The sequence below is a fragment of the Trachypithecus francoisi genome, unplaced genomic scaffold (genome assembly GCF_009764315.1).
Source record: "Trachypithecus francoisi isolate TF-2019V2 unplaced genomic scaffold, Tfra_2.0 Lachesis_group20, whole genome shotgun sequence".
In the NCBI taxonomy this organism is placed as follows: Eukaryota; Metazoa; Chordata; class Mammalia; order Primates; family Cercopithecidae; genus Trachypithecus; species Trachypithecus francoisi.
The window spans coordinates 14,115,859-14,143,365 of NW_022681466.1; the positions used below are offsets into that span (position 1 = coordinate 14,115,859).

The 27,507-nt window shown below is 49.7% G+C and overlaps 1 protein-coding gene across 2 annotated transcripts in view; it reads right to left on the reverse strand.

Annotated features, from left to right (window-relative positions):
• Positions 1-6,960: 6,960 nt before the first annotated feature.
• The window catches only part of WDR45B (WD repeat domain 45B), a 31,062-nt gene continuing 10,515 nt past the window's right edge, over positions 6,961-27,507 (reverse strand). Inside the window, exons 3-10 of one of the 2 annotated variants that reach the window (XM_033181716.1) lie at positions 22,693-22,794; positions 19,165-19,252; positions 17,050-17,144; positions 14,388-14,578; positions 11,552-11,637; positions 9,820-9,921; positions 8,949-9,070; positions 6,961-8,452 (exon numbers count right to left, since the gene is read on the reverse strand). In XM_033181716.1, the coding sequence (XP_033037607.1) occupies positions 8,346-8,452; positions 8,949-9,070; positions 9,820-9,921; positions 11,552-11,637; positions 14,388-14,578; positions 17,050-17,144; positions 19,165-19,252; positions 22,693-22,794 (893 nt within the window). In that variant the 3' untranslated portion in view covers positions 6,961-8,345. The other variant, XM_033181717.1, reaches the window with a different exon arrangement.

Here is a 27,507-nt window from a genome sequence, read left to right on the forward strand (position 1 = left end):
CCCGGGAGGCGGAGCTTGCAGTGAGCTGAGATCCGGCCACTGTACTCCAGCCTGGGCGACAGAGTGAGACTCCGTCTCAAAAAAAAAAAAAAAAAAAAGGCTGGGTGTGCTCATGCCTGAAATCCCAGCACTTTGGAGGCCAAGGTAGGTGGATCACCAGAGGTCAGGAGTTCAAGACCAGCCTGGCCAACGTGGTGAAACCCCGTCTCTACCAAAAATAGGAAAACTAGCCGGGTGTGGTGGCAGGCACCTGTGATCCCAGCTACTCGGGAGGCTGAGGCAGGAGAATCGCTTGAGCCCAGGAGGCAGAGGCTACAGTGAGCCGAGACCTCACCACTGCACTCCAGCCTGGGTGACGAGAGCGAAACTGTCTCAAAATGAAACACACAGAGGAACAGGAAACAAGGAGCCACTCATGAGCCTGGGCCGGGGACACGGCGACAGAAGCTGTCCTTGAGGAAGCCTGGAAATTGGACTTACTAGACAAACACTTTGTCTTAAATATGCTCAAGGAGCGGAAGGGATCTAGGGACAAACAAGTATAAGAGATAAGAACAGGGCCGGGCGCAGTGGCTCACGTCTGTAATCCCAGCACTTTGGGAGGCCGAGGCGGGCAGATCACGAGGTCAGGAGATCGAGACCATCCTGGCTAACACGGTGAAACCCCGTCTCTACTAAAAATACATAAAAATCAGCCGGGTGTGGTGATGGGCGCGTCTAGTCCCAGCTACTCCGGAGGCTAAGCCAGGAGAATGGCGTGAACCCGGGAGGCAGAGCTTGCAGTGAGCCGAGATCACGCCACCGCACTCCAGCCTGGACGACAGAGCGAGACTCCGTCTCAAAAAAAAGAACAAAGCCAGGTGTGGTGGCTCACGCCTATAGTCTCAGCACTTTGGGAGGCTCAAGTGGGGAGACAGCTTGAGCCCAAGAGCTCAGGTCCAGGCTGGGCAACATAGTGTGACTCTGTCTCAAAAAAAAAAGAAAAGGCGGGCGCGGTGGCTCACGCCTGTAATCCCAGCACTTTGGGAGGCCGAGGCGGGCGGGTCACAAGGTCAGGAGATCGAGACCACGGTGAAACCCTGTCTGTACTAAAAATACAAAAAATTAGCCGGGCGAGGTGGCGGCGCCTGTAGTCCCAGCTACTTGGGAGGCTGAGGCAGGAGAATGGCGGGAACCCGGGAGGCGGAGCTTGCAGTGAGCCGAGATCGCGCCACTGCACTCCAGCCTAGGGGACAGAGCGAGACTCCGTCTCAAAAAAAAAAAAAAAAATTAGCCAGGCGTAGTGACACGTGTCTAAGATCCCAGCTCTTCTGAAGGTTCAGGTGGAAAGGCAAGTGAAGGCCTCAGTGCACCATGATCACACCACTGCACTTCAGCCCGAACAGAGCAAGACATTGCCCCTCCACCTGCACCAAAAAGAAAGAAATACGAATAGTGTGTGAAAAATTTGGAAATAGCAGAAAATAGAAATTATAAAAAGAAACTCAAAAAGAAAATCTAGGACTGAAAAGTAAAATAGCTAAAATAAGAAATTCACTAAGGAATTTATCAGCAGATTCCAGCAGGCATCAGAAAGCAGCCGCGAACTTGAAGGTAGGGTCAATGAAATTACCCAGTCTAAGCAGCAGAGAAGAAAAATGCAGGGAAAGTAAACGGTAACGGGCCTGTGGGGTACCATCAAGCGTAACAACATATACATGATGAAATTCCAGAAGTAGAGAAAGAGGAAGAAGAAACATTTCAGGAAATAATCAATGAAAACTTACCTGATCCGATCAAGACATGAATCTAGACATCCAATAAGCTCCACAAAATCCAAGCAGGAAAAATGCAGAGAGACCAGAGCTAACCGTCTTCATACTCAACAGTGAGAGACTGAAAGCTTTTCCTTTCAGATCAGGAACAAGAATACCTGCCTTCACTACTGCTGGTCGGCGCTGCTGTAAGTCTTAGAGCAACTGAGCAAGAAAGGCAGGCGTCTAAATTGGAAGGGGTGAAAACTACTTGCAGACGGAATGATTATGTATCAAAACTTCCACAGAATACACACACACACTCAACCTACTAGAGCCTGACAAATGAATTCAGCAGTGTTGCAGTGTACAAGATCAAGACAAAAGTAAGTTGTATTTATATGCACCAGCAACGAACAATCGAAAAGGAAATTAAGGCCAGGCATGGCTTTAATGGATTAATTAAGGCTCACGCCTGTAATCCCAACAGTTTGAGAGGCACAGGCAGGAAGATTGCTTCTGCCCAGGAGTTGGATACAAGGCTGGGCAACTTAGCGCAACCCCCATCTCTAAAACAAAATTATAAAATTAAGAATTAGCCAGGTAGGACAAGTGCAGTAGCCCACACCTGTAATCCCAGCACTTTGGGAGGCACAGGCAGGTGGATCACCTGTGGTCAGGAGTTTGAGACCAGCCTGGCCACCATGGTGAAACCCCATCTCTACTAAAAATACAAAAAAATTAGCCGGGCATGGTGGCTCACGCCTGTAATCCCAGCACTTTGGGAGGCCGAGGCGGGCGGATCACAAGGTCAGGAGAACGACACCATCCTGGCTAACATGGTGAAGCCCTGTCTCTACTGAAAATACAAAAAGCCGGGTGTGGCAGTGGGCGCCTGTAGTCCCAGCTACTCGGAAGGCTGAGGCAGGAGAATGGCGTGAACCCGGGAGGCAGAGGTTACAGTGAGCCGGGATGGCGCCACTGCACTCCAGCCTGGGCGACAGAGTGAGACTCCCTCTCAGAAAAAAAAAAAAAAAATTAGCCAGGCGTGGTGGTGCATACCTGTAATCCCAGCTACTCGAGAGGCGGAGGCAGGAGAATTTCTTGAATCCAGGAGGCGGAGGTTGCAGTGAGCTGAGGTTGAGCCACTGCACTCCAGCCTGGGAGACAAAGTGAGACTCCGTCTCAAAAACAAACAAAAAAACATAAATTAGCCAGGCATGGTGGTGCATGCCTATGGTCCTAGCTATTTGGGAAACTGAAGCAGAAGGATCACTTGAGTCCAGGAGGTCGAGAAAGAAAGAAAAGCATGGGCCGGGCGCGGTGGCTCAAGCCTGTAATCCCAGCACTTTGGGAGGCCGAGACGGGCGGATCACGAGGTCAGGAGATCGAGACCATCCTGGCTAACACGGTGAAACCCCGTCTCTACTAAAAATACAAAAAACTAGCCGGGCGAGGTGGCGGGTGCCTGTAGTCCCAGCTACTCCGGAGGCTGAGGCAGGAGAATGGCGTAAAACCCGGGAGGCGGAGCTTGCAGTGAGCTGAGATCCGGCCACTGCACTCCAGCCCGGGCGAAAGAGCGAGACTCCGTCTCAAAAAAAAAAGAAAGAAAAGCATGACTGGGCTTGGTGGCTCACACCTGTAATCCCAACACTTTGGGAGGCTGAGCGGGAGGACTGCCTCAGGCCAGGTGTTCAAGACCAGCCTGGAGAACATAGAGAGACACTGTCTCTACGAAACACTAACAGAAATGAGCCGGGCATGGTTCCCAGCTACTCAGAAATGAGTCCCAGCTACTCAGGAGGCTGAGGTGGGAGGATTGCTTGAATCCAGGAGACAGAGGTTGTGGTGAGCTGAGATCGCGTCACCACACTCCAGCCTGGAGTGAGACCACGTCTCCAAAAAAAAAAAAGATAGGCAGCTGTCAGTATAAGGTGATAATGGTGCCGGGCGCGGTGGCTCAAGCCTGTAATCCCAGCACTTTGGGAGGCCGAGACGGGCGGATCATGAGGTCAGGAGATCGAGACCATCCTGGCTAACACGGTGAAACCCCGTCTCTACCCAAAAATACAAAAATCTAGCCGGGCGAGGTGGCGGGCGCCTGTAGTCCCAGCTACTCGGGAGGCTGAGGCAGGAGAATGGCGGGAACCTGGGAGGCGGAGCTTGCAGTGAGCTGAGATCCCGCCACCGCACTCCAGCCCCAGCGACAGAGCAAGATTCCGTCTCAAAAAAAAAAAAAAAAAAAAAAGGTGATAATGGTAAAAATAATGTGAGACATGAAGTTCAAGTCCCTTGTGCAAATATAGAAATTGAGGTAGAAAAATGCTGATTTTCTGGAGTTACACTCTGCTATAAAGGTCAGGAAGACACCCTTTTCCACAGTATCTGGCCAGATCCTTGCCTATTTTTTTCCACACACCCATGAGAGACTAGGAGATAATTAGCCCTCAGCTCGCATGCCCCAGAAGCGTCAACAGACTCACCATCTGAAACGTCTTACACAGATGACAGGATTCTGGCTGGCAGCCAGCATGGACAACTCAAGATGGGGCCGCAGGTGTCTGTGGGAGGCTCAGAGCCCATGTCGGGGGATTCGCAGCCTCTAAGACGGTGGCATTTCTCTTGAATAGAGCTATGAAAGAAACAGCATTTCACTAGGTGCCACCTCAGTCTCAAGTCTACATTTGCTTTTGTTAAAACCCATTGTATTTCTACATTTTGGTGGATGTTGCCTAAGACAAATCATTTTAAAATTAATGCCAAAACCACAAAATCACTAACCTGATCCCTAATTCCAGAATATGGCAAGGATATAAGCAAAATTAGAAATCAGAATCCTTTATAAATAAATCCAAAAAAAATCCCCAAGTATGAGAATTTTTTGTTTGTTTAATCCCTGAGACAGTCTCACTGTCACCCAGGCTAGAGTGCAGTGCATGACCTCGACTCACTGCAGCCTCTACCTGCCAGGTTCAACCGATTCTCCTGCCTCACCCTCCCGAGTAGCTGGGATTACAGGCGCCTGCCACCTAGCCTCGTTAATTTTTGTATTTTTAGTAGAGACAGGGTTTCACCATGTTGGCCAGGCTGGTCTCAAACTCCTGACCTCAGGTGATCCACCCGCCTTGGCCTCCTAAGGTGCTGGGATTCCAGGCGTGAGCCGCTGCACCTGGTGGATTCAACGGTATTTACTTAAGAACAATACACCATGACCCAGTGGGCTTTCCCGCAGGACAGCAAGGTTGGCTGAACATTCAGAAGTCAACGTGATGCCACATTAATGAGTGAAAGACAGGCAAACGTGATCATCACAACCGACGCATAAAGCCACTTAAACAGCCATTCCTAGCGGCAGGCGTGGTCACCCCCAAGTGGCTTGTTTGCTTCTCTCGTCCCGGCCCCACCCATCCTGCCGCAGGGGAGACTCGGAATGCAGTGAGTTCAGTCTCAGCACCTGCCTAAAAGAGAAAGCCCAGATTCCTCGGATGTACAGAATCCGTATCTGCAACGTACCATCTGCAGTGTTCCCTGTAGAACCCACAGTTACTAGGCAGTGAGGCAAGCGTGTCCCCACTCAGAATAAAGGAAGATCAGGAGGCAGCCTCCGAGAAGACTCAGATGCTGGAATTGGCAGACGAGGATTTTAAAGCGTGCAGAGTGCATACAAATGAGCAGACACAAGTCATTGCCACAAATTAGAACCCAGCTTCAGAAATGACAAATGTATCTGAAATAAATGTGGCCAGGCGCAGTGGCTCACGCCTGGAATCCCAGCACTTTGGGAGGCCAAGGTGGGAAGATCGCTTGAGCCCAGGAGGTGGAGGATAACCGTCTACCAAAAAAAATTTTGAATAAAAATAAATGTTACATTCAGGTGTGGGGCTGTCCAAGAGTGATCTCTGCAGGTGGAAACACGGGGCAATTTTGTTTACAAATTTGTATTTTTCTATTATGTTATTTTACAAGGAACATTGTGTTTTTTCACTGTATTTTCCGATCCATCTGGAAAAGAAAAATGTTGGTACAAGATTCAAAAATGTCATCAAGCAAATGCCTCTGACACAACAGAAGAGAGGTGAGGACTAAGTCACGTGAAAGATGTCTGGCATTCAGCTCAGTTTGGTTGCAGAAAGAAAACACAAATATGAAACTCTGGTCACAGAAGGCTACAGACGGCCAGCGCCCCCGACTACAGTGGTGGGAGGGAGGGGGAGGGGGCCAGGGGTTGACACAGGTGTCACCTTCAAACACAGGGTGGGTATGGGTCAGGGCTGCGTTCCACAGGGCACAAGCCGCCTGTCCCCACAAGACATCCCAGGGCCATGGGGGAGGGAGAGCAGACCAGAAACACAGCCAGAGTCATCCATGCCCACGCACCTGTAAGATCAGACAGGAAAGCTGCTGAGTAGGCACCTTCTGAGGCAGTAGCTCTGGAGACCCTTCACACTATGTCCAGGGTACAGGAGGTTCCGGGGGAAGCAGCAGCCCGGCCTTGTTTTCTATACACTGCGCTTCCCATCAGTTCCATTTGAAAAGCAGCCTGCTGCGCTCCCGACAGTCCGCCGGCCCTAGGGACACCGCGTCCTCGCCGCTCTACAGTGAATTTTTAAAAAGCACATGCCTGGGGAGGGCCGGTGCTGCCAGGCCCTCCCCACGTTCCTGGTGAACGAGGCTGTGACACAGCCCGGCCGTCCGCATCAGTTCTGAGGCTGTTCACGTGCACAGCTCTCGAGAAAGCCCACCCTTCTTGCATGCACTTCCCCCAGCTTCGTGTTTATCAACTGGGTAATTACATTCCTACTCCCCCACCCAGAGTCAGATCTCAAGTGTTAGACAAGTCAGGGTGACCCCGGCTCACTTTAAGCTGCCACTTCAACATGCAGGGACATTGCTACTCACAGCCACTCTCCACCTCTGCAGGCAACAGGAGCCTCAGACCTCCCAGAGCCACACAGGCCTCCTACAGATGCATTTCCTCCCTCCCTCCTCCAGAAGCGCCCTCCGGGGCAGGCCGTCCCGCCCCGACACAGGGAGTGAGGAGGGCAGGCCGTCCCCGCCTCAGGGAGTGAAGCTCTAGGCTCTGCACCCAGTGGCCCTGGCTTCCACCTTGTCCTGTCACAGGCTGGCCCCCGCTTCAGTCCCACAGGCTGTTCTGAAACCTACAGTCCAACCAGATTCTCACAAGGGGAACAGTGTTTGGCTTCATAACACACAATTCTATTTCCCATTACAGGTCCAGAGTACAACAAAATTAGTCACTTTTATTTAAAGAAACATTACAAATAAGTGTGCAAAATTAAACATGATTAAATACACATAAAAGGAACATGCATACTTTACAACAAAATCCACATACAAAGTTAGCTGATTACATGACAGTGACAGTAAAGGAACTGAAGGAACTGGCAAAACCAAGAACTCGCTGCTACGCAGATTTTATATGTTTGCAATCTGAAATCAAAACCATAAAATAGAGTTTCTTTAACGGGAATTTAAGAAAATTAAATATATATCCCAAGTAGCTGACAATATAGAGCCCATAACCTATTTTAGTTACCAAATGTTAAAAAAAAAGTTATGCGCCTTTCCTTCCCAAAATGTTAGTGTGTAGCTATTCTTATAAATGAGGGGAGGGGAGACGGTGGACTTGGGGGCTTGGAGGCCAGACCAAGGCATTTCCCTCCACACTAGCGGGAACTGCAGCGGGCCCTCCCAGACCCTGCTCTGGCAGATGACCCTGAAGTGAAAGGACGTTTTCCCCCACAACAAATGTTCACACTCCGTGCATTACTCTGCTGTTCCCTACACATAACCGGGAAACAGATTTAACCCAGAATGTAACCAGGAGACCCCGCGTCCCTGCCCCGCATACGCTTGAGGTCTGACGGCTCGGCTTCTAGGGTGGCCTGGTGTCTGCTGCGTTCCAATGGCCCCAACAGAGACGGGGACGCCACCCACGGGCACAGATGACCACGTTGCGGGTACAGAGAAGACCACGGGCTGGGCTCATGCGAGGGGAACGTTCTCGCTACGTTCTCTCCACAGCGTCAGGTCGCTTTTCTTCATGTTCGGACGGGAGAAGGAATTCCTTTCTCCTTTTCTAAGGCAAGCTGCTGGTGTTCTATTTAAATCTGCTTATAATGTAAGAACTTACGTTTACACACTTGTTCACTTCCCCGCTGCAGACTCAGTAAGAACGATGGAATCTGTTGCAAAAACAAACTTGAACTCGTCCACCCTCTCAGCCCAGTCCCCAGGTCTGTATGGAGCCCGTCAGTGTGAGACACTGTGGAGCCACTGAAGCGAACGTCACAGCTGAACTCACGGGGCAGCCACGGCCACTCGAGCTGGTCACAGCTGAGCTCACGGGAACAGCCACGGCCACTCGAGCTGGTCGCAGCCACTGAGTACCTACGGTGCCCTGATGATGATCCTCTCTTTACTACTGGGAATGGGAGTCCTTAGGAAAGCAGACAACCACATATGGCTTCGAGACCAAGGTCCCTGGGCAGCCCCTCCAGCCTGTGGCCCAGGAGGCCCCTGGGGCGCTGGCACCAGCCCCGAGAGCCTGAAGGCGGCAAGTGGTGGGTGCTGTGGCGCTCCGGGCTGGAGTCACAGCTTGTCATCGGTCATCTCTAGAAACTGCGCGTAGACATCCCGGATGCACTCCCCCTTGGGGCTGAACAGGAATTTGTAGTAGCTGCCGTCTGCACAAATTGCTGGGATAGAAGGAGACCATTTTACCCGTGTTTCTTTCCCCCAAAGTTAAAAGCAACGAGTCCCACTGAGCTGAACTGCAAACAGTCTCTTGGAGCCAGGCAGCTGCTCTGAAAGCCCCAAAAGGCTCCAGATCCCCACTGAGTGCACTCAGCACCGTGGCTGGGCATCCCGACTGTCTTGGGGTGAACATCTAGTCACCTAGTGTTGGCTACAGGGTAAGAAACATTCTTTGGTCATCTATACAAACACTGGAAGACCCGTCCCAGTGATTTTCTGGGGAGACTGGAGGGATGGAATGGGGGTTGAAGACATCCCAAATGGCCGTGCAGACCATAAGCCGGACACACTGAGCCCACAGGAGAAATAAGGGGAACTGGGTGGCCATCGGTGCCACAGCGTGGCGGTGGGAATTCTATGGGAAGTTGGGTCCGAGGCTCAGTGGATGTAGCCCAGGTGGGATGGGCTGGGACGTTCCCTCCAGGAAGGACCACTCACCAATGACGGCGTTTGGCTCTGTTCCAAAGGCACAAATGCATGGAGAGCCTGAGGGAACCTGAAACTTGGAGAAACTCCACTTGGAACTGAAGTATTTTGGAAGGAAACTGGCTGAGGCCAAACTGTGAAGATAAAAAAAGAAAGGGTGGTTGTATCCACAAAAGTTTACAGGAAAAAAAAAAAAATCACCTGCTTAAACTCAGAATGCTGCTGAAAATATTAAAATGCTATTTCATATAGTTTGAGCTTTAATGAATTTTTTTTTGCCATTATTGACAAAGCCTGTTGTATGATTTTATTTTTAAATTCTATTTTTGCTTTTAATTTTTTTTTTTTTTTTTCTTTGAGACGGAGTCTTACTCTGTCGCCCAGGCTGGAGTGCAGGGGCGTGATCTCGGCTCATTACAAGCTCCACCTCCCGGGTTCAAGTGATTCTCCTGCCTCAGCCTCCCAAGTAGCTGGGACTACAGGTGCGCACCACCACGCCCGGCTAGTTTTTGTAGTTTTAGTAGAGACGGGTTTCACCATGTTGGTGAGGCTGGTCTCGAACTCCTGACCTCAGGTTATCTGCCCACATCGGCCTCCCAAAGAGCTGGGATTATAGGTGTGAGCCACCGTGCCCGGTCTGCACTGATTTTTAAACCCCAAGAAATATCAATCAGATGAAAAAGATTTCAGCACTGATAGCATGTGAGGTCTATCCACACTGCTTTGCTGGCATCGGGGCGTCTGTGTACACTGCCCTGATGACATGTGGGGTCTATCCACACTGCCCTGCTGGCGTAGGGGGGTCCTGTCCTGTCCACACTGAAACAACAGGGACTCCTTTCATCCTTGAGCTTTTCCCACCAGCAGGCACCCTAACACCTACCTGGACTGTTTATTCCTTTTTGGATCTTCAGCTGCAAAAATATGCACTGTGCCATGGTCGCTGGATACGCAGATGAGGGATGCGTCCTGATTGAAGTTAATGCTGCAGGGAAAACCAGCACAGCTCAGTTTTGTGTGGATGTGGACAGAGACTTAAGCCACAGCACTTGTCAACGCCACAGAAGACCTCAACATTCCCACTCAGGAGGTGCCGATTCTGAATATGGCCCTTTCTTTAACAAGCTGACAACCATCCCCACAGCACCACAGGTTGAAGCCACAAAGCCACAGCCACAATCCAGTGTATCACGGCAAGAATCTTCCTCGGGTGCCCCACAAATGCAGCTGGCGAGCTGTGTGTCTGGGAGAGGGAAGGGGCTTCCTGCAGACCACCCCGCACATGCCACTCAGGGCTGCTCTCAGGAGACTCAGGTGAGAGACACACATTCTCTCCAACGATCCTGGTCCCAGGAGGTGCAGGCGGCCCCTGTGGAGGCCACCTGGGCGGGGGCAGGCATTGGCTGCGTGCTGTCTATTCTGGAGCAGACAGGCGTGTGCTCCGCACACCACAAGGCCCAGGACCTCATGGGTAAAGCCACTGTATTTATATATTAATTACATTTTCTTTCTTTCTTTCCTTTTTTTTTTTTTTTTTGAGACAGAGTCTCGCTTTGTTGCCCAGGCTGGAGTGCAGTGGCACGACCCTGGCTCACTGCAACCTCCACCCCCCAGGTTCAAGCGATCCTCCTGCCTCAGCCTCCCGAGTAGCTGCGATTACAGGCACACGCCACCACACCCAGCTAATTTTTGTATTTTTAGTACAGACAGGGTTTTGCCATGTTGGCCAGGCTGGTCTTGAACTCCTGACCTCAGGTGATCCACCTGCCTTAGCCTCCCAAAGTGCTGGGATTACAGGCGGGAGCTGCCACACCTGGCTAAATTAATTACATTTTCATCTCAAAGACCCAAATGCTGCTCAATACTAGCCAATGGGGAGGCACCAGGCCTCCTGGCCATGGCCACAGGGCATGAGATCCTACCCAAGTAGGGCTTCAACATGAGACACCACTGTGGGGCGGCAGTGTGGCCTCTCAGACTCTAACAGGCTGGAATCAGACAAACCAACACGGTCTCCAGCATCGCCTTAAACACAAGCCAGAGCACTGGTGAAGAGGTGACACTGGCAGAAACACCAGAAAGACTAAAAGTAAACAGGAATGAAGCCGAGCCCGCCAGCCAGGGCAGCAGCGCGACCCCTCTACAAAAACACAACAACTGGCCTGGCGTGGGGTACACAACTGTGGTCCCTGTTACTCAAGAGGCCGAGGCAGGAGAATCGCATGAGCCCAGGAGGTCGGGGCTGTAGTGAGCTGTGACAGCGTCGCTGCTGTCCAGCCTGGGCAACAGAGCAAGACCTTGCCTCAAAACAAAAACAACAAAAACCCCAAAAACCAACAACAACAAACAACAACAACAAAACCCAGCAAATACTGATCAATGTGGAAGCAGGGTTAATGGCGACATTTTCTACTTTTGGGTAATTTCCCACAAGAACAACTTATAATTCATCACAATTTAAAAAGCTGAACCCAAACCCCTAGCAGCCCAAATTCTCCCTCCTCTAGCCTTACGGGGTAGAGGGTACCTGCTCCTGCCCCTCTCCCACATCCCAAAGGCCCATTTCCGTGCTGTGAGCCCAAAGCCCTTCTCCGGTGAAGCTGGGGCGCCCTTACCAGTAAATACTGGCTGCTTGAGAGCCTCTTCGCAGCTCCTGGATTAAGTGCCCTGATGAAGCATCAAATATTCTTATAAGGGTCCCCTTGGAAAACAGTGAAGTGTTTCATTATCGAAGATTCACAACCTTTTCGTCAGCTTTTCAAATGATTTACATTCACCAACCCCCTAGTCCACACACGCCTTTCTCAGACTCACCCACATCATCTAATACTTAACGTTCTCCTCCAGCTGCCAGCACACAGCCATGCCCCTGAGCAAGAGTTGGTTGGTGGCTCCTGGCCCACAGCACTGGGCACACGTCGAGAGAGGCTTCAGGAGACAACCCCCTGACCGGGCATGTGGACTGACCCTGGGCGCCTGCATCCCTGGCTGACACCCAGGAGGAACACCCAGGCCCAGGCGCCCTGCTCCTGCTACATGGTGTGCTCATCGGAGAAGCACTGTTCGAATCCTAACTCCCCCAGATAGCTAGGAAACGCAGCATGGGAATCCTGCCATCAAAAAGGTGAGGCAAAAAAAATAATAATAAAATAAAAGGACTTAAAACCATTCACGTCAGCTATGCTGGCTTTCCCAAGAAAGAGGTGCCCAAGACCTCGGGTGCCGGGGGGCGTTTTTAACATTTCCTCCAGAACGAGGAGGACTCTTCAGCTGATTCTGACAGCTGGGAAAACGAGAACTGTTGCATCTTTTGTCGAACACTCTTTGACAACATCCAACAAAAAATCTGTATATCCTTCAACCCAGCAGCCCCTACTCCTGGGAGTTCAGTAAGGAGGCAGCTTGTGGGGCACAAGGCGGGAGCAGCTCTATAGGGTGACTGCCAATAGCATGGGATGGGTCACAGATGTTGCAAGGCTCTGTGTAATCCCATCTACCTGGCTAACCCAGAGGGCACTGCTGAGCTAAGAAAGCAGGAAGCAGAGAAGCATCCACATTCGTAACAGGGAGATAAAGAAGAAAAAGTTGCAGGGAGGTGGGGATGGAGAATCTAAAGGTAAAAAAGATAAGAAAAAATTTATCAAAAATATAGAGGAACCATATTTCTAATTCATACAAAATTATATTTTTTTTTTGCTAATACAATACCATTCTAAAAAATACTACCTAAAGGGCCGGGCGCGGTGGCTCACGCCTGTAATCCCAGTGCTTTGGGAGGCCGAGACGGGCGGATCACCTGAGGTCAGGAGTTCGAGACCAGCCTGACCAACATGGTGAAATCCCGTTTCTACTAAAAATACAAAAATTAGCCAGGCATGATGGCAGGTGCCTGTCATCCCGGCTACTCGGGAGGTGGAGGCAGGAGAATCGCTTGAACCCAGGAGGCGGAGGTGGCAGTCAGCCAAGATCGCACCACTGCACTCCAGCCTGGACGACAGATCAAAACTCAATCTCAAAAAACAAAACAAAACAAAACAAAAACTACCTAGAAATAACTAAACCTGCTCTCAGCTGTGTCCCAGGAGTGAGCGGGACGCGCCCCAAGCCACGTGTCCCCATGTCCTGAGGAGGGACCCTGGTGCTGGCACCATGTCAAAGGGTAGGACAGGGCCCCCACATCGAACCTCTGTGGACAGTGCCCACAAATGGATCCCGTCACTGGCTTGTGGTCTCACCTCCTTCACAATTTATAATTTCCTACAAAGCAACACTGGGCTTGCAGTCTGCAATGAAAACTATAGTAAAAGATACCAATTTTCTTTGTAAAAATCCGAATTCAGGCAAAAAGAAGTATAAAGAATCCCAGATTTAAAATTATTTTACAAAGTTAACTTTGGGAGGCCGAGACGGGCGGATCACGAGGTCAGGAGATCGAGACCATCCTGGCTAACACGGTGAAACCCCGTCTCTACTAAAAAACACAAAAAACTCGCCGGGCGAGGTGGCGGCACCTGTAGTCCCAGCTACTTGGGAGGCTGAGGCAGGAGAATGGCGGAAACCCGGGAGGCGGAGCTTGCAATGAGCTGAGATCCGGCCACTGCACTCCAGCCTGGGCGGCAGAGCGAGACTCCGTCTCAAAAAAAAAAAAAAAAAAAAAAGTTAACAGTTCTTCTGATCTCACACCTTAAAAGACAATGTGTCCAATATGTCAATATTTTAAGTTATAATCTGGTGGTAATTCAATGAAGACATATAACTAAGCAGGTAAAAAGGGTTTGGAGCTGTCTGTTCTCAGGCTGTGAAGACAGAAACACCGAAACTGAGTGGTTCTGCAAAATCTACAACATGACAAAGCTGTCATGTCTGATTCTTCTAATAAACTTGGATGTGTATGTATTTTTGTTTTTTTTTTTGAGATGGAGTCTCACTCTGTCACCTGGGTTGGAGTGCAGTGGCATGATCTCAGCTCACCGCAACCTCCACCTCCTGGGTTCAAGTGATTCTCCTGCCTTAGTGTTCTCAGTAGCTGGGATTAGAGGCACACACCACTATGCCTGGTTAATTTTTGTATTTTCAGTAGAGACGGGATTTCACCATCTTGGCCAGGCTGGTCTCAAACTCCTGACCTCAAGTGATCCGCCCGCCTTGGCCTCCCAAATTGCTGGGATTACAGGTGTGAACCACTGCCCCTGGCCCTGTTTCTTTGGTTTATCATATTTTACAAGGCACTGCTTTATAAATAATTGGAAATAAAACCAGTCCCTGGGCACAAGACGACCTGTGAAGACTTCAACCTCTCTGGTGACATGACCAGCCAGGTCCACAGGCCCCTGAGGGGCTCCAGGTTGGGGCAGGCCCACTGCCTTTTGAGTCTTGATACAGGGAGTGGCCATTTTGCTGAGCCTGCTGCTCCAGGAGGCACAACGCCAACAAGGTGAGGGGCACACTTACTTTCTCAGATGCAGTTGCAATTCTTGTTCCCTGCAGGTTGAGTGCAATGCAGCTCAGGACACCCTCGTGTGCAGGAATGTCCACTGGTGGCTTCTCCGTGCTGGCCAGGTCCACGAGCTGCACATGGCCCGTGTGTGTGCCCGGGAAGGCCAGGAGGGAGTTATTACTATTGGGACAAAGGACACAGAGGCCTGCATGGAGACAGAGGACACCAATCAAGAACTGCCTTTGATTTCTCGCAGCCAAAGTCCACTTTCTGCCCGAGTTCTCCGAAAAAACAGACGTATATCATTTATATCAGAACCACAAATTCAATTTAGACTTTTCATTGTAAAGAGTATGAGAGGACTAAGCAAAGCTACCTTGCATGAGACTTCCTTATAATCAATACATGTGCTGAATAACTCTACCAACCGTCCATCCGTCATGGTACACGCTACCGAAAACGCAACGTGAAACTGATCACTTTACCAACTGTCCATCCATCTGTCATGGTACGTGCTACCGAAAACGCAACGCGAAACTGATCACTTTACCAACTGTCCATCCATCTGTCATGGTACGTGCTACCGAAAACGCAATGCGAAACTGATCACTTTACCAACTGTCCATCCGTCCGTCATGGTACGTGCTACCGAAAACGCAATGCGAAACTGATCACTTTACCAACCGTCCGTCCCTCATGGTACGCGGTACCGAAAACACAATGTGAAACTGATCACTTTACCATCTGGGGTACTTCCCAAAAGATCTCAAAAAGCAAGAACCACAGGACTGGCCGGGCACGGTGGCTCAAACCTGCAGTCCCAGCACTTTGGGAGGCCGAGATGGGTGGATCACAAGGTCAGGAGATTGAGACCATCCTGGCTAACACCGTGAAACCCCATCTCTACTAAAAAAAATACAAAACACTAGCCAGGCGAGGTGGCGGCCTCTGTAGTCCCAGCTACTCGGGAGGCTGAGGCAGGAGAATGGCGTGAACCCGGGAGGCGGAACTTGCAGTGAGCTGAGATCCGGCCACTGCACTCCAGCCTGGGAGACAGAGGGAGACTCCGTCTCACAAAAAAAAAAAAAAAAAAAAAAAAAAAAGGCAAGAACCACAGGACCACAGGGAAAGATGTTGCCACCGCCAGTTCTCAGAGAAATGCAAACTAAAACACAAGGAGATGCCGTTACCAGTGAGATATCATCACACACGCACGGAACAGCTACAGCTAGAGAGACCGACAATGCTGGAACACTCATAAATCAAGGATGAGATGCAAGAGGACACACGGCCACTCTGGAAAATAAATGGCCGCATTTTATAGAGTCAGACACAACCACAACATGGCCGCGACCCGACAGCCGAACCCTCAGTGTCAGTGCAAGGGAAACAAAACGACCCACACAATGGCTGCTATGGAAGCATGTGCAGCACTCCTTCATAACAGCCAAAAATGGCCAGAGACCAATAAAGTCACACACACACACAAGACAAATACATGTAAAAAAAAAAACACACACAGAGGACAAATACATGTAAAAAACAAAACCCGAGGGTTGAGTGGGGAGGGGACTGTCCCAAGAAAGTTTTCCAAGAGATGAGACTGTTCTTTTTTTCTTTAGAGTCTCACTGTTGCCCAGGCTGGAGTGCTGTGGCGCAATCTCGGCTCACTGCAACCTCTACCTCCTGGGTTCAAGTGATTCTCCTGCCTCAGCCTCCCGAGTAGCTAGGATTACAGGCGCCACCACCACGCCTGGCTAGTTTTTTGTATTTTCAGTAGAGACGGGATTTCACTATGTTAGCCAGGATGGTCTCAAACTCCTGACCTTGTGATCTGCCGCCTCGGCCTCCAAAAGTGCTGGGATTACAGGCTTGAGCCACTACGCCTGGCCACAAATGGTATGTATGTATGTATGTATGTATGTATGTATGTATTTATTTTTTGAGACAGAGTCTAGCTCTGTCATCCAGGCTGGAGTGCAGTGGTGTGATCTTGGCTCACTGCAAGCTCCGCCTCCCAGGTTCACGCCATTCTCCTGCCTCAGCCTCCCGAGTAGCTGGGACTACAGGAGCCCGCCACCTCGCCCAGCTAGTTTTTGTATTTTTAGTAGAGACGGGGTTTCACCGTGTTAGCCAGGATGGTCTCGATCTCCTGACCTCGTGATCCGCCCGCCTCGGCCTCCCAAAGTGCTGGGATTACAGGCTTGAGCCACCGCGCCCGGCCAAGAATGGTATTCTTAAAACGAGTGAGTTTTATGTAAATTTTACCCCAACAAAGCCAGGGCAAAACCTCAACATTTAAAAAGATAGGAAGATGGTACAACAAATGAAAAAGTCCAACACAATCAATCCTCCAATTCAGAAGACAAGGGAAGGAAATGCTTGAGCCCAGAACTCACTGGCTCCCAATGTGGTGAAAACATAGGTTCCTGGTTCACTGCGGAGGTCCTGAGAGGCCACAAGCACTGGGGGGGGAGGGGACAGGGCCCCCACTCTGTGACTCTGGTCAGAAGGTAGTTTTGGGGTGCTGAGCTGTGGGCCCTGGAAGGTCAGTCTCCTCTGGAGGCCCCTCTGTGCTCAGGACTGCTCTCGCCAAGGCACCCTGCTCAGAAAAAGACCTGCTCGGAGAAGGGAGTGCCCAGGACAGGCGTCGCCCTCGTCTGCTCAGTTCCTCACCTTTGGGGTTGTAGCAGGTTTCGAAGACGTGCAGCTGATGGGGATTGTGTGTGAATGTGAACACCTTAATCATGGAGTCCAAAACCACCACAATTCTGCAAAGAAAAACATGATCAGAGCTGCTTTCCTCCAAAGTCAAACCCAAACATTTTATGCTCCTGTTCTTCTCATACTGAAACTGAGAGACACTGGAAATACCACACAGAAAAGGATCATTCCTGAAGAAAAACCTCTGGAGGCAGGAACCAGCGCGAGGCCTGAAGGCGAGTGCACGCAGGCCGGCTCTGCCGAGGGAGTGCTTCTCGCCTGGGTGAAGGCCAGCCTAAGAGACATCTCTGAGGTTCACAGAGACATCATCAAACATTTCATCTAGGTTCAGAACCGAGCAAAACACACAGCGGAAGCGGTATTTTTATGCTCCTGTGTCTGGAAAAAATAAGAAAAGTCTGAAAGCAGAAGTTCCTAGATCTGGCTCAAGCATTTGATTAACAGACAGAGTCTTACTTTGTTGCTCAGGCTGGAGTGCAGTGGCACGACCTCGGCTCACTGCAACCTCCACCCCCCTGAGTTCAAGCAATCTCCTGCCTCAGTCTCCCAAGTAGCTGGGATTACAGGTGCACCTCCATTCCCAGCTAATTTTTGTATTTTTAGTAGAGATGGGGTACAGCCTGGTCTCTAACTCCTGACCTCATGATCCGCCCACCTCGGCCTCCCAAACGGCCGGGATTACAGGCATGAGCCACGGTGCCCGGCGACATTTGCATTACTAAGGGCCTTTAAATACTGACGTTATTAAAATGACAAACCCACACAAAAATGCAGGAAAGCTGGCCGGGTGCAGTGGCTCATGCCTGTAATCCACTTTGGGAGGCTGAGGCGGGTGGATCATGAGGTCAAGAGATTGAGACCATCCTGGCCAACATGGTGAAACCTTGTCTCTACTAAAAATACAAAAATCAGCCGGCCATAGTGGCTCACACCTGGAATCCCAGCACTTTGGGAGGCCGAGGCGGGCAGATCACCAGGTCAGGAGATGGAGACCATGCTGGCTAACACAGTGAAACCCTGTCTCTACTAAAAATACAAAAAAATCAGCCAGGCGTTGTGGCGGGAGCCTGCAGTCCCAGCTAATCGGGGGGCTGAGGCAGGAACTGCTTGAACCCAGGAGGTGGAGCTTGCAGTAAGCTGGGATCACGCCACTGCACTCCAGCCTGGGTAACAGAGAGAGAGACTCTGTCTCAAAAAATAATAATAATAAAAATTAAAATTAAAACAAAACAAAACAAAACAAAAATAAGCCAGGCGTGGTGGCGTGCACCTGTAGTCCCAGCTACTTGGGAGGCTGAGGCAGGAATTGCTTGAATCCGGGAGGCAGAGCTTGCAGTGAGCTGAGACTGTGCCACTACACTCCAGCCTAGCAACAAAGCAAGACTCTATCTCAAAAAAAAAAAAAGAAACAAAAACAAAAAAAAGCAGGGAGGTGAAATGACCTCTGTTTACATCCAACTTGCTCGGCCGCTGTCTTCCCACAGCCGACAGAGATGGAAATCTTAGAGTAAAATATGTAAATCATATTAAATAAAAACCCAAATGAACGAACTCTGTGCTGTTTTGCTCCATGTACTAGGACAAACTTCCATATTCCCCCTAAATGCCCCTGAGGCTGTGGCTGACAGAGCCACCTGCTACTTTCTACACAGAAAATTCCATTTTCTTTTACCCTCAAATCGAAAACCTTTACTGAGAGGCAGCATTTGGCAAAGCAGGGGCTACACGCAAAGTTAATTCAAGGCTCCAAACTCATGTCCTCAGCTCTGCACATGTCAGAATGGGACAGAACTCACCATGGCGTGACCCACTGCTTGGTCCACTGTGGCGCATGTCATCCACGCCCACCACCTACTGACCTCCAGTGGAGCCCCGAAAACAAATACAATTCGCTGCCTTTCTTGCAGCAATATAAATAATCCTTATATCCTTTGGGTTATAAAAACCAGGGCCAACATTTTAATACATAATTTCCTAAACATTTTTCTGCCAGAAATAGAAAAGTATTTCAGCCATCTCTAGAGAAAGTGAAACTCCACTTCAAAAAGTTACTGACACCAAACCCACCTATCTCGCCGCAGCTTGACTGCCTTGACTTCTGTAGAAAATTCTATTTCAATAACAGTCTTCTTCTTCAAGTCATCCCAGATCATTACTGAAATATCAGAAAGAACAGATGAATGCAGTCATGAACAGGCCACGGTGCTGGGATGCAAAGATGCCAGCTTGACACCTAAGGTGGTTTCTCTTCCCACTGGCACGGCTGTGCCCAGCCCCAGGCCTCAGACACACACCCGCACCTGGGAGGCCTTGGGGTACAACTCAGACCGGGAGCTGTGCCGGGGATCTGCCCTCGGGCCCCTTCCCCACTCACAGCATCTCCCCTTCTTGGTAGCTGGCCGCCCACCTGCTCCCTCCCCGCCCGTTCCTCTCTCAGTGGGCGCTGGCATGCACTACCACGCCCAGCTAAGTTTTGTTTATTTGGTAGAGGTGGGGTTTTACCATGTTGCCCAGGCTGGCCTCGAACTTCTGGGCTGACGTGATCCACCCGCCTCAACTTCCCAAAGTGCTAGGATTGCACGTGTGAGCCACCGCACCCAGCCCCTGCTGCTCCTTTTTAAGTTCAAAATTTCTTCTGTCTTGTTTGCCTGCTAACATTGCAACATTCTATTAGGATAAATTAGCAGTCTGTGTTCTAAGGGCTAATGTACCAATAAGCTTTAGGGATGAGAATGCCAACCAGCACCGTGCTTCTGAAGAACTACAGGAGGGATGGGTGCAGTGGCTCACGCCTGTGATCCCAGTGCTTTGGGAGCCTGGGGTGTGAGAGCCCTTGAGGCCAAGAGTTCAGGACCAGCCTGGGCAACATAGTGACACTCCCATCACTGAAAAAAAAAGTTACTAAAAATTAGTCACAGCTAGTCAGGTTGAGTCCAGGAGTCTGAGGTTGCAATGAGCTATAATCACCCCACTGCACTCCAATCTGGGCAACAGAGGAAGACCCAGTCTCAAAAAAAACACACCAAAAACACAGCTGGGCATGATGGCTCACACCTGCAATCCCAGCACTTCGGGAGGCAGAGGTGGGCGGATCAATGGAGCTCAGAGTTTGAGACCAGCGTGGGCAACATGTCGAAACACTCTCTACTAAAAACACAAAAAGTAGCCAGGTGTGGTGGGTGCTCCTGTCGTCTCAGCTACTTGGGAGGCTGAGGCAGAAGAATCACCTGAGCCTGGGGAGGTCGAAGCTGTAGTAAGCCAGGATTACACAACTGCATTCCAGCCTGGGCAATACAGTGAGACCCTGTCTCAAAACTAAATAAATAAATAAAAATCAAGTTTACTAGTAAAAAAAAAAAAAAGTATCTTTAGATGCTACAAAAAGTACATATACTCAGAAACCTGCTGAATACTGCTTTCTTCTAAGTCTGTGAAATTCTAAGTCTTTTTCATCTCTTAGAAACTTTATAATGAGAATGAGACCTGAGATTACCTCATACAAATGGCTCCCTTGTTAGCACCTGGGGTCTCCCAGCAAAGCCAGACATAAGGCAAGGGAAGCGGCCCTCGAGGCCGCCTGACTTCCACCTGTAAGCTTCCCTTCCTCCTTAATGGTCGATGAAGTTCTCCATGACAAGACACAGACCAAATCACCAGCAGGATTTCTGCCCATCCCCAATTAGCCAGGGCAAAGTCATTCTCCTGCAAAGCCTGCCCCGCTCTCTCTGTGGAACCTCTGCTGTCCCTTCTGGGTGGGCTCCTCCAGAGGACCCACAAGCCACAGGCCTCTGCCCCTCTGGGCTGGGCTAGCTCTCAACTCTGCTTTGAAGCTGGCAGACTAACCTCGGACCTGTGAGACTACAGAACCACTCAAACGCCAAGACCTCAACCCCTGTCTTCCACTGTTCTTCCTGTCAATAATCTCTTCCCATTTCATTTATCTGCTCCTAATTCCAAAACAAAAATAAACGTATCAGGCAGGGCCAGCCCTCACCTGAGTGTGGACTCTCTTCTGCACATTCATGTTCATGCAGTTCACGGGGCTCTGCTGAGAACTGTGAGCTGGGCCCCAAAGCCTGTCACGAGTCATCTAGAACCTTCTGCCTTTCCACACAATCCCTTTGTGCCTGATCTGGCCTGGGCTATTCTATTCCTAAGTACGTGGTCTCACCCAGATCCTAGTTCACCCGCTCACTTCCCACTTGGCATGTGGCGCCCCCACAGCCCCATCCTGGTCTTGATTCTGAACTGCCTCCCTCACTGAGCCTCTCCTTCCCTCCCCACCTCCTTCCACCCCCCCACTCCACCCACCACTGGGCTCCCACTCAGCTATCCTCCAAGACCACCGGCAGCCTTCAACGTCACCAGAACCGGACCGCTTTTCTCAGGCCTCCTCCCGCCTAGCACTGGGCTCCGATGAGGATGCTTGCTCCACTTTTCCTGCCTCTCCCCATCAACAGGGGCTTCCCACGCCTGCCCCATCCACTGGTGTCTCTTCACTCACCTCATGCACTGCGTCCAGACCAGAACTTTCCCAAAACATAGATCTGACGGCATCTCCTTCGGGCCACACGTTACCTGGCATTCGAGCCTCCCAGAGATCTGCCTCCCACCTCCCGCCCCCAGCCTACTTCCCGCCTCCCATCCCCAGCCCACCTCCCACCTATGGCCTCCTGCCTCCCACCTCTTCCATGTTCTGCCCTCCATTCCTGGATGTTTCGCCTCGAGCCCTCTTTCCTCAACCAATAGCGAGGTTAAGCTGGCACGAGGCACACAGCTGTCAGGAAAGCTGTCTACTCCTCTCTCTACTTAAAAGGGCCAGAGCTCTTATGGCACACTGTCTGCACTCACATGCACGTACTCCCACCCCAACAAAAATATCCTGAAACCCAGAGCCAAACTGGATTTTTGTTCTACGTGTCTATGAAACCAATGTTCCTTTAAGTCAATGGCTCTCAGTAAGAAAAAAAAAATCCTGGCCGGGCGTGGTGGCTCAAGCCTGTAATCCCAGCACTTTGGGAGGCCGAGACGGGCGGATCACGAGGTCAGGAGATCGAGACCATCCTGGCTAACACGGTGAAACCCCATCTCTACTAAAAAATACAAAAAAACTAGCCGGGCGAGGTGGCGGGCGACTGCAGTCCCAGCTATGCAGGAGGCTGAAGCAGGAGAATGGTGTAAACCCGGGAGGCGGAGCTTGCAGTGAGCTGAGATCCGGCCACTGCCCTCCAGCCCGGGCGACAGAGCAAGACTCCGTCTCAAAAAAAAAAGAAAAAAAGAAAAAAAAGTCCTTCTACCTTGCATTAAAATGAATTCATGACATTTATGATGTCAGCCTAAGGGGCAGCGGCCCGTTTCCTGTTACTGACTGACAGAAAAGCACATGCTCTATGACGACTGGAGCAGGTGGCCCTCTCCAGGTGCTCCTTACGGGAACAGAGACCTGGCGCCCTCTCCACCTGCTTCCTCCCCAGCAACCAGTCCTGGATATTTCACAGAACTGCTAGGGAAAATCACATATGGCCACAAACATAAACACATTCAAAAAAGACTGGGATACATGAGGCATGATTCTTAAATACACAATTACAGTACCTTTGTTGGGAGGGTATTTCGGCTTTTTTCCACCACCAACTAAAGCTAAATAGTTGCAGCGAAATAACATTTCAACATGGCCAACTCCTCCTTCCAGAAATTCTGAAATGATAGTTTTAAAAAGACAAATGTTACAAGTTAATATGTATATTTTACAATAAAAAAAAAAAAAAGAGAAAGTCAAGACAGGTAACGTAGTAATTTTCTTTTTTTTGTAAGAGACAAGATCTCACTGTGTTGCCCAGGCTGGAGTGCAGTAGCTCTTCACAGGTACAATCACAGCTCACTGCAGCCTTCAACTCCTGGGCTCACATGATCCTCCTGCCTCAGCCTCCCAAGTAAGCTGGGAATACAGGACTTTTTTTTTTTTGAGATGGAGTCTTGCTCTGTCACCCAGGCTAGAATGTGGTGGCACAATCTCAGCTCACTGCAACCTCCACCTCCTGGGTTCAACCCACTCTCCTGCCTCAGCCTCCCCAGGTAGCTGGAACTATAGGCATGCACCACCATGCCCAGCTAATTTTTGTATTTTTAGTAGAGATGGGGTTTCACCATGTTGGCCAGGCTGATCTCAAACTCCTGACCTCAAGTGATCCACCTGCCTTGGCCTCCCAAAGTGCTGGGATTACAGACATGAGCCACCATGCCTAGCCTACAGAACTCATTTTTAATCAGCAATTTATATCTAACTATCATCAGAAATGAGAAAGGTGACCGGCTAAAAAAATAGTGCTAGGTTTCCAACTTCTCTCAGCTTACTGTCATCATGTTCACTGTTTCATAAAGGCTGAGCACACAACACCCCAGGAAGCTAACTCAGAAAAATGTGTGAAATACTTGAATCCATATTTCAAGAGATGGCAAAACCTGTAAACTCCAAGAAAGCATCCTAAACCCACAAACTCCAAGAAAGCATCCTAAACCTGTAAACTCCAAGAAAGCATCCTAAACCCGCAAACTCCAAGAAAGCATCCTAAACCCGCAAACTCCAAGAAAGCACGCTAAAGGCTTTAATGCTTGGAAGGCTGAGCAGGCAGCTCAGCCTGGTCAAGAAAGAGACCATCCGGGCCAACATGGTGAAACACTGTCTTTACTAAAAACACAAAAATTAGCTGGGCATGGTGGCAGGCACCTGTAGTCCCAGCTACTCAGGAGGCTGAGGCAGGAGAATCACCTGAACCCAGGAGGCTGAGGGTGCCGTGAGCTGAGATCACACCACTGCACTCCAGCTTGGTGACAGAGACTCCATCTCAAAAAAAAAAAAGAAAAAAAACTTTAATGCAAAAGCTGAGTGATTTTTATCATTTCTTTCTTTCTTTCTTTTTTTTTTTTTTTTTTTTTTTAAAGAAACAGGGTCTTGCTGTGTTGCTCAGGCTGGAATGCAGTGAAGTGATCATAGCTCACTACAGCCTCAAACTCCTGGGCTCAAGGACTTCTCCTGCCTCAGGCTCCTGAGTAGCTGGGGCTACAGGCACACATCACCGTGCCTGGTTAATTTTTTCAGAAAAATTTTGTAGAAGCGAGGTCATACTGTATTGCCCAGGCTGGTCTTGAACTCCTGGTCTCAAACAATCCTGCCATCTTAGCCTCCCAAAATGCTGGGATTATAGGTGTGAGCCACCAAAGTCTGAAATGCTCCAAACTGTTCATGAATTATGTAAGAGGAAAATGTCCACAAATTTTCAGAGGTCTTCCATGACAAAAGGATGACCAATGCTGAGGGAAGCAACGGGCACACTGACGAGAAACTCCCACGTTCTGTATGGTTCACATAACTCAGGACTGTCCACCCACTTCTGTCTGCAATGACCATGAGCGTAAGCTACCTCTCCAGTCACAGCTGCACAAAATGACTCAAAAGTGCCTCAGCTTGATCTTTGAGATATTTAGAATTCAAGGCAGTTGGGCACAGTGGCTCACGCCTGTAATCCCAGCACTTTGGCAGGCAGAGGTGGGAGGACTGTTTGAGCCCAAGAGTTCAAGGTCATCCTGGGCAACATAAGGAGATCCCTTCTCTACCAAAAATAAAAATTAAAAAATTGGCTGGCAGCAGTGGCTCATGCCTGTAATCCCAGCACTTTGGGAGGCCAAGGTGGGCAGATCACGAGGTCAGGAGTTCAAGACTAGCCTGGGTAACATAGTGAAACCCCGTCTCTACTAAAAATACAAAAATTAGCCAGCTGTGGTGGTGGGTGCCTGTAATCCCAGCTACATAGGAGGCTGAGGCAGGAAAATCGCTTGAGCTCGGGAGGCGGAGGTTGCAGTGAGCAGAGATCACATCACTGCACTCCAGCCTGGGCAAAGGAGGGAGACTCCATCTCAAAAAAAAAAAAAAAAACAACAGCACAGACAATGTGCTTTTGGGACATCAAACTTGTGTGCACCAAAGGACACAATCAACAGAATGAAAACACAGTCTATGGAATGGCACAGCGTATTTGCAAACCACACATCTGATAAGTGGGTAATATCCAGACTACATGAAGGACTTTTCCAACTAAACAATAAAAAAATCAATAACCTGATTTTAAAATTGGCAAAGGATGTGAATAGTATTTCTCCAAAGATCATTTACAAATGGCAACAAGTACAAGAAAAGATGTTCAGCATAATTAGGCATCAGAGACATCCAAATCAAAACCGCAGTGAGATGCCACCACCTCACACCCATCAGGATGACTAATGTTTTTCTTTTGTTGAGACAAGGTTGCCCAGGCAAGTGCAGTGATGGGAACAGGGCTCACTGCAGAGGATGGCTAATATTATTTTTCAACCCAGGAAATAACAAGTACTGGCCAAGACAGGAAGCTATGGGAACTCTCACGCACTGTCTGATGCAGCTGCTCTGGAAAAAAGTACGGCAGGTCCTCAACAAATGAAAGAGAGATTGGGCGCAGCAGCTCACTCACACCTATCATCCCAGCACTCTAGGAGGCCAAGGCAGGACAATGACTTGAGGCCAGGAGTTTAAGATCACCCTGGACAACAGTGAAACGCTGCCTCAATTAAAAAACAATAAAAAGGCCAGGTGTGGTGGCTCAGGCCTGTTCATGCATGTCTAATCCCAGCTACTCAGCAAGTTGGGGCAGGAGAATCGCTTGAACCTGGGAGGCGGAGGCTGCGGTGAGCGGAGATCCGGCCACTGCACTCCAGCCTGGGCGACAGAGAGCGAGACTCCGTCTCAAAAAAAAAAAAAAAGGATTAAGACAAACAGTCAGTCACCAAGTCACCAGCACAGTTAGCTATGCAGTCTCTGAGTTTTAACCATGGAAAGAAAAAAAAAAGAACAACAGATTTTTCAGAATCAAGAGAAGAGGCAGAGGAGGAGAGTTAAGGCCTTTCCTGGAAAGAAAAGTAATCAGAGGTAAGAGCCCAACTTCAGGAGTTAGAGAGGCCTTTTAAACCCCTGCCAAAGAGATTCTCCCATAGCACCTGATCCCCACCTCCTGCAGCTGAAGAGGGAGAGAGGGTCTCCCCACAGAAAGACCAGGGTTACATTCAGAGCCTCCTATGTTCCAGACCCCAAGGGCTGGTACTAAAATATTACAAAGGACAGTCCTTGTTACAGAAAAATGTAAGATACAATAAATCTTTCTGAGTTTCTCTTCAAAGGGTTCATTTAGCCTGTTAACTTCCTTACCCTTTGTTCTCAAACTCAACTTTCTTGTTCTTCCTTGCCCCCAGTTACTGTAAACAGCCTACCTGCTTCCCCTCAGCTCTAATCAACAACTCACACCTGTTCCCTCGGTTTCCTGTATCCACTGCCCCCCGAAACTGCACGTCTCACACGCTCCACTTCTGTACCTCACACCCCTCCCCTTCCATATTTAGAAAAACATGTGCAAGTAGCCAATCGGGTCAGCTCAGACTGTGCAGTCCGACCCCAGCCCATGGGGGGAGTGACGCAGAGATAGGGACTGCGCTCAGGATAAAAACCTCCGGTCTCCTTTGTTCTCTGTGCTCTTGCCATCTTGACTGATGCAAGTGGCACCCTTCTGCAGAAGTAAATTGCCTTGCTGAGATAATTAAACTTTTGCCTGACCGCTGGTTTTACTTTGCAGCACCGAGCATTTACTCCTGGAACGTTCTATATCCAACAAAAAGAAGAAATGCCCAAGTCTGCCTAGGATGTCAGCGTCTGCGTCTCTAAGGGTCCCTAGCTGCTGGACTTCTCTGTAACAGCAACTAAAATTGCAGCAATAGGTTGCGTAGGACACAAAACAGGCTCCTACTAAACATCAGCTGAGGAAAACTTGAGGTACACCCCAGTCCTTGTAGTGGAGAAAAACTCTCTCCTCTAATCATGGTCTCTCTCTGCTCTCACACAGTTAACAACACAGAAGACTTCTGTGACCAAAGCAGAAACCACACAGCAAACCCCAGCTGGGTATCCTCTAACTCAGTTGACAGCATCTACCTGGAGACGTATCAGATCCTCCAGGTTGAGGGCTCAGTCCGCAAGACTGTCAGCACCACACACCAGTCGCAAGTCAGAACCTTCAAAACTTCTGACTAGCTTCAAGTTGGGGTTCCCGTGACCCCTTCTTTGGGTTCAATTTGCTGACACAGCTTACTGAACTCAGGGAAACACTTCCTCATGTTTACCAGTTTATCACAAAGAACATTACAAAGGACACCAATGAACAGATGCACAGGGCAAGGTATTCGGGGAAGGACGCTGAGCTTCCACGAAGCATGCTGAACCCTGTGTCTCCCTGAGATTTTATGGAAGCTTTGTGACATCAGCATTCCTTCCCCAGGGGCAGAGGGTGCGCGGCCTTCTCTGGGGAGGGTCTTAAGACCCACAGTTAGAAA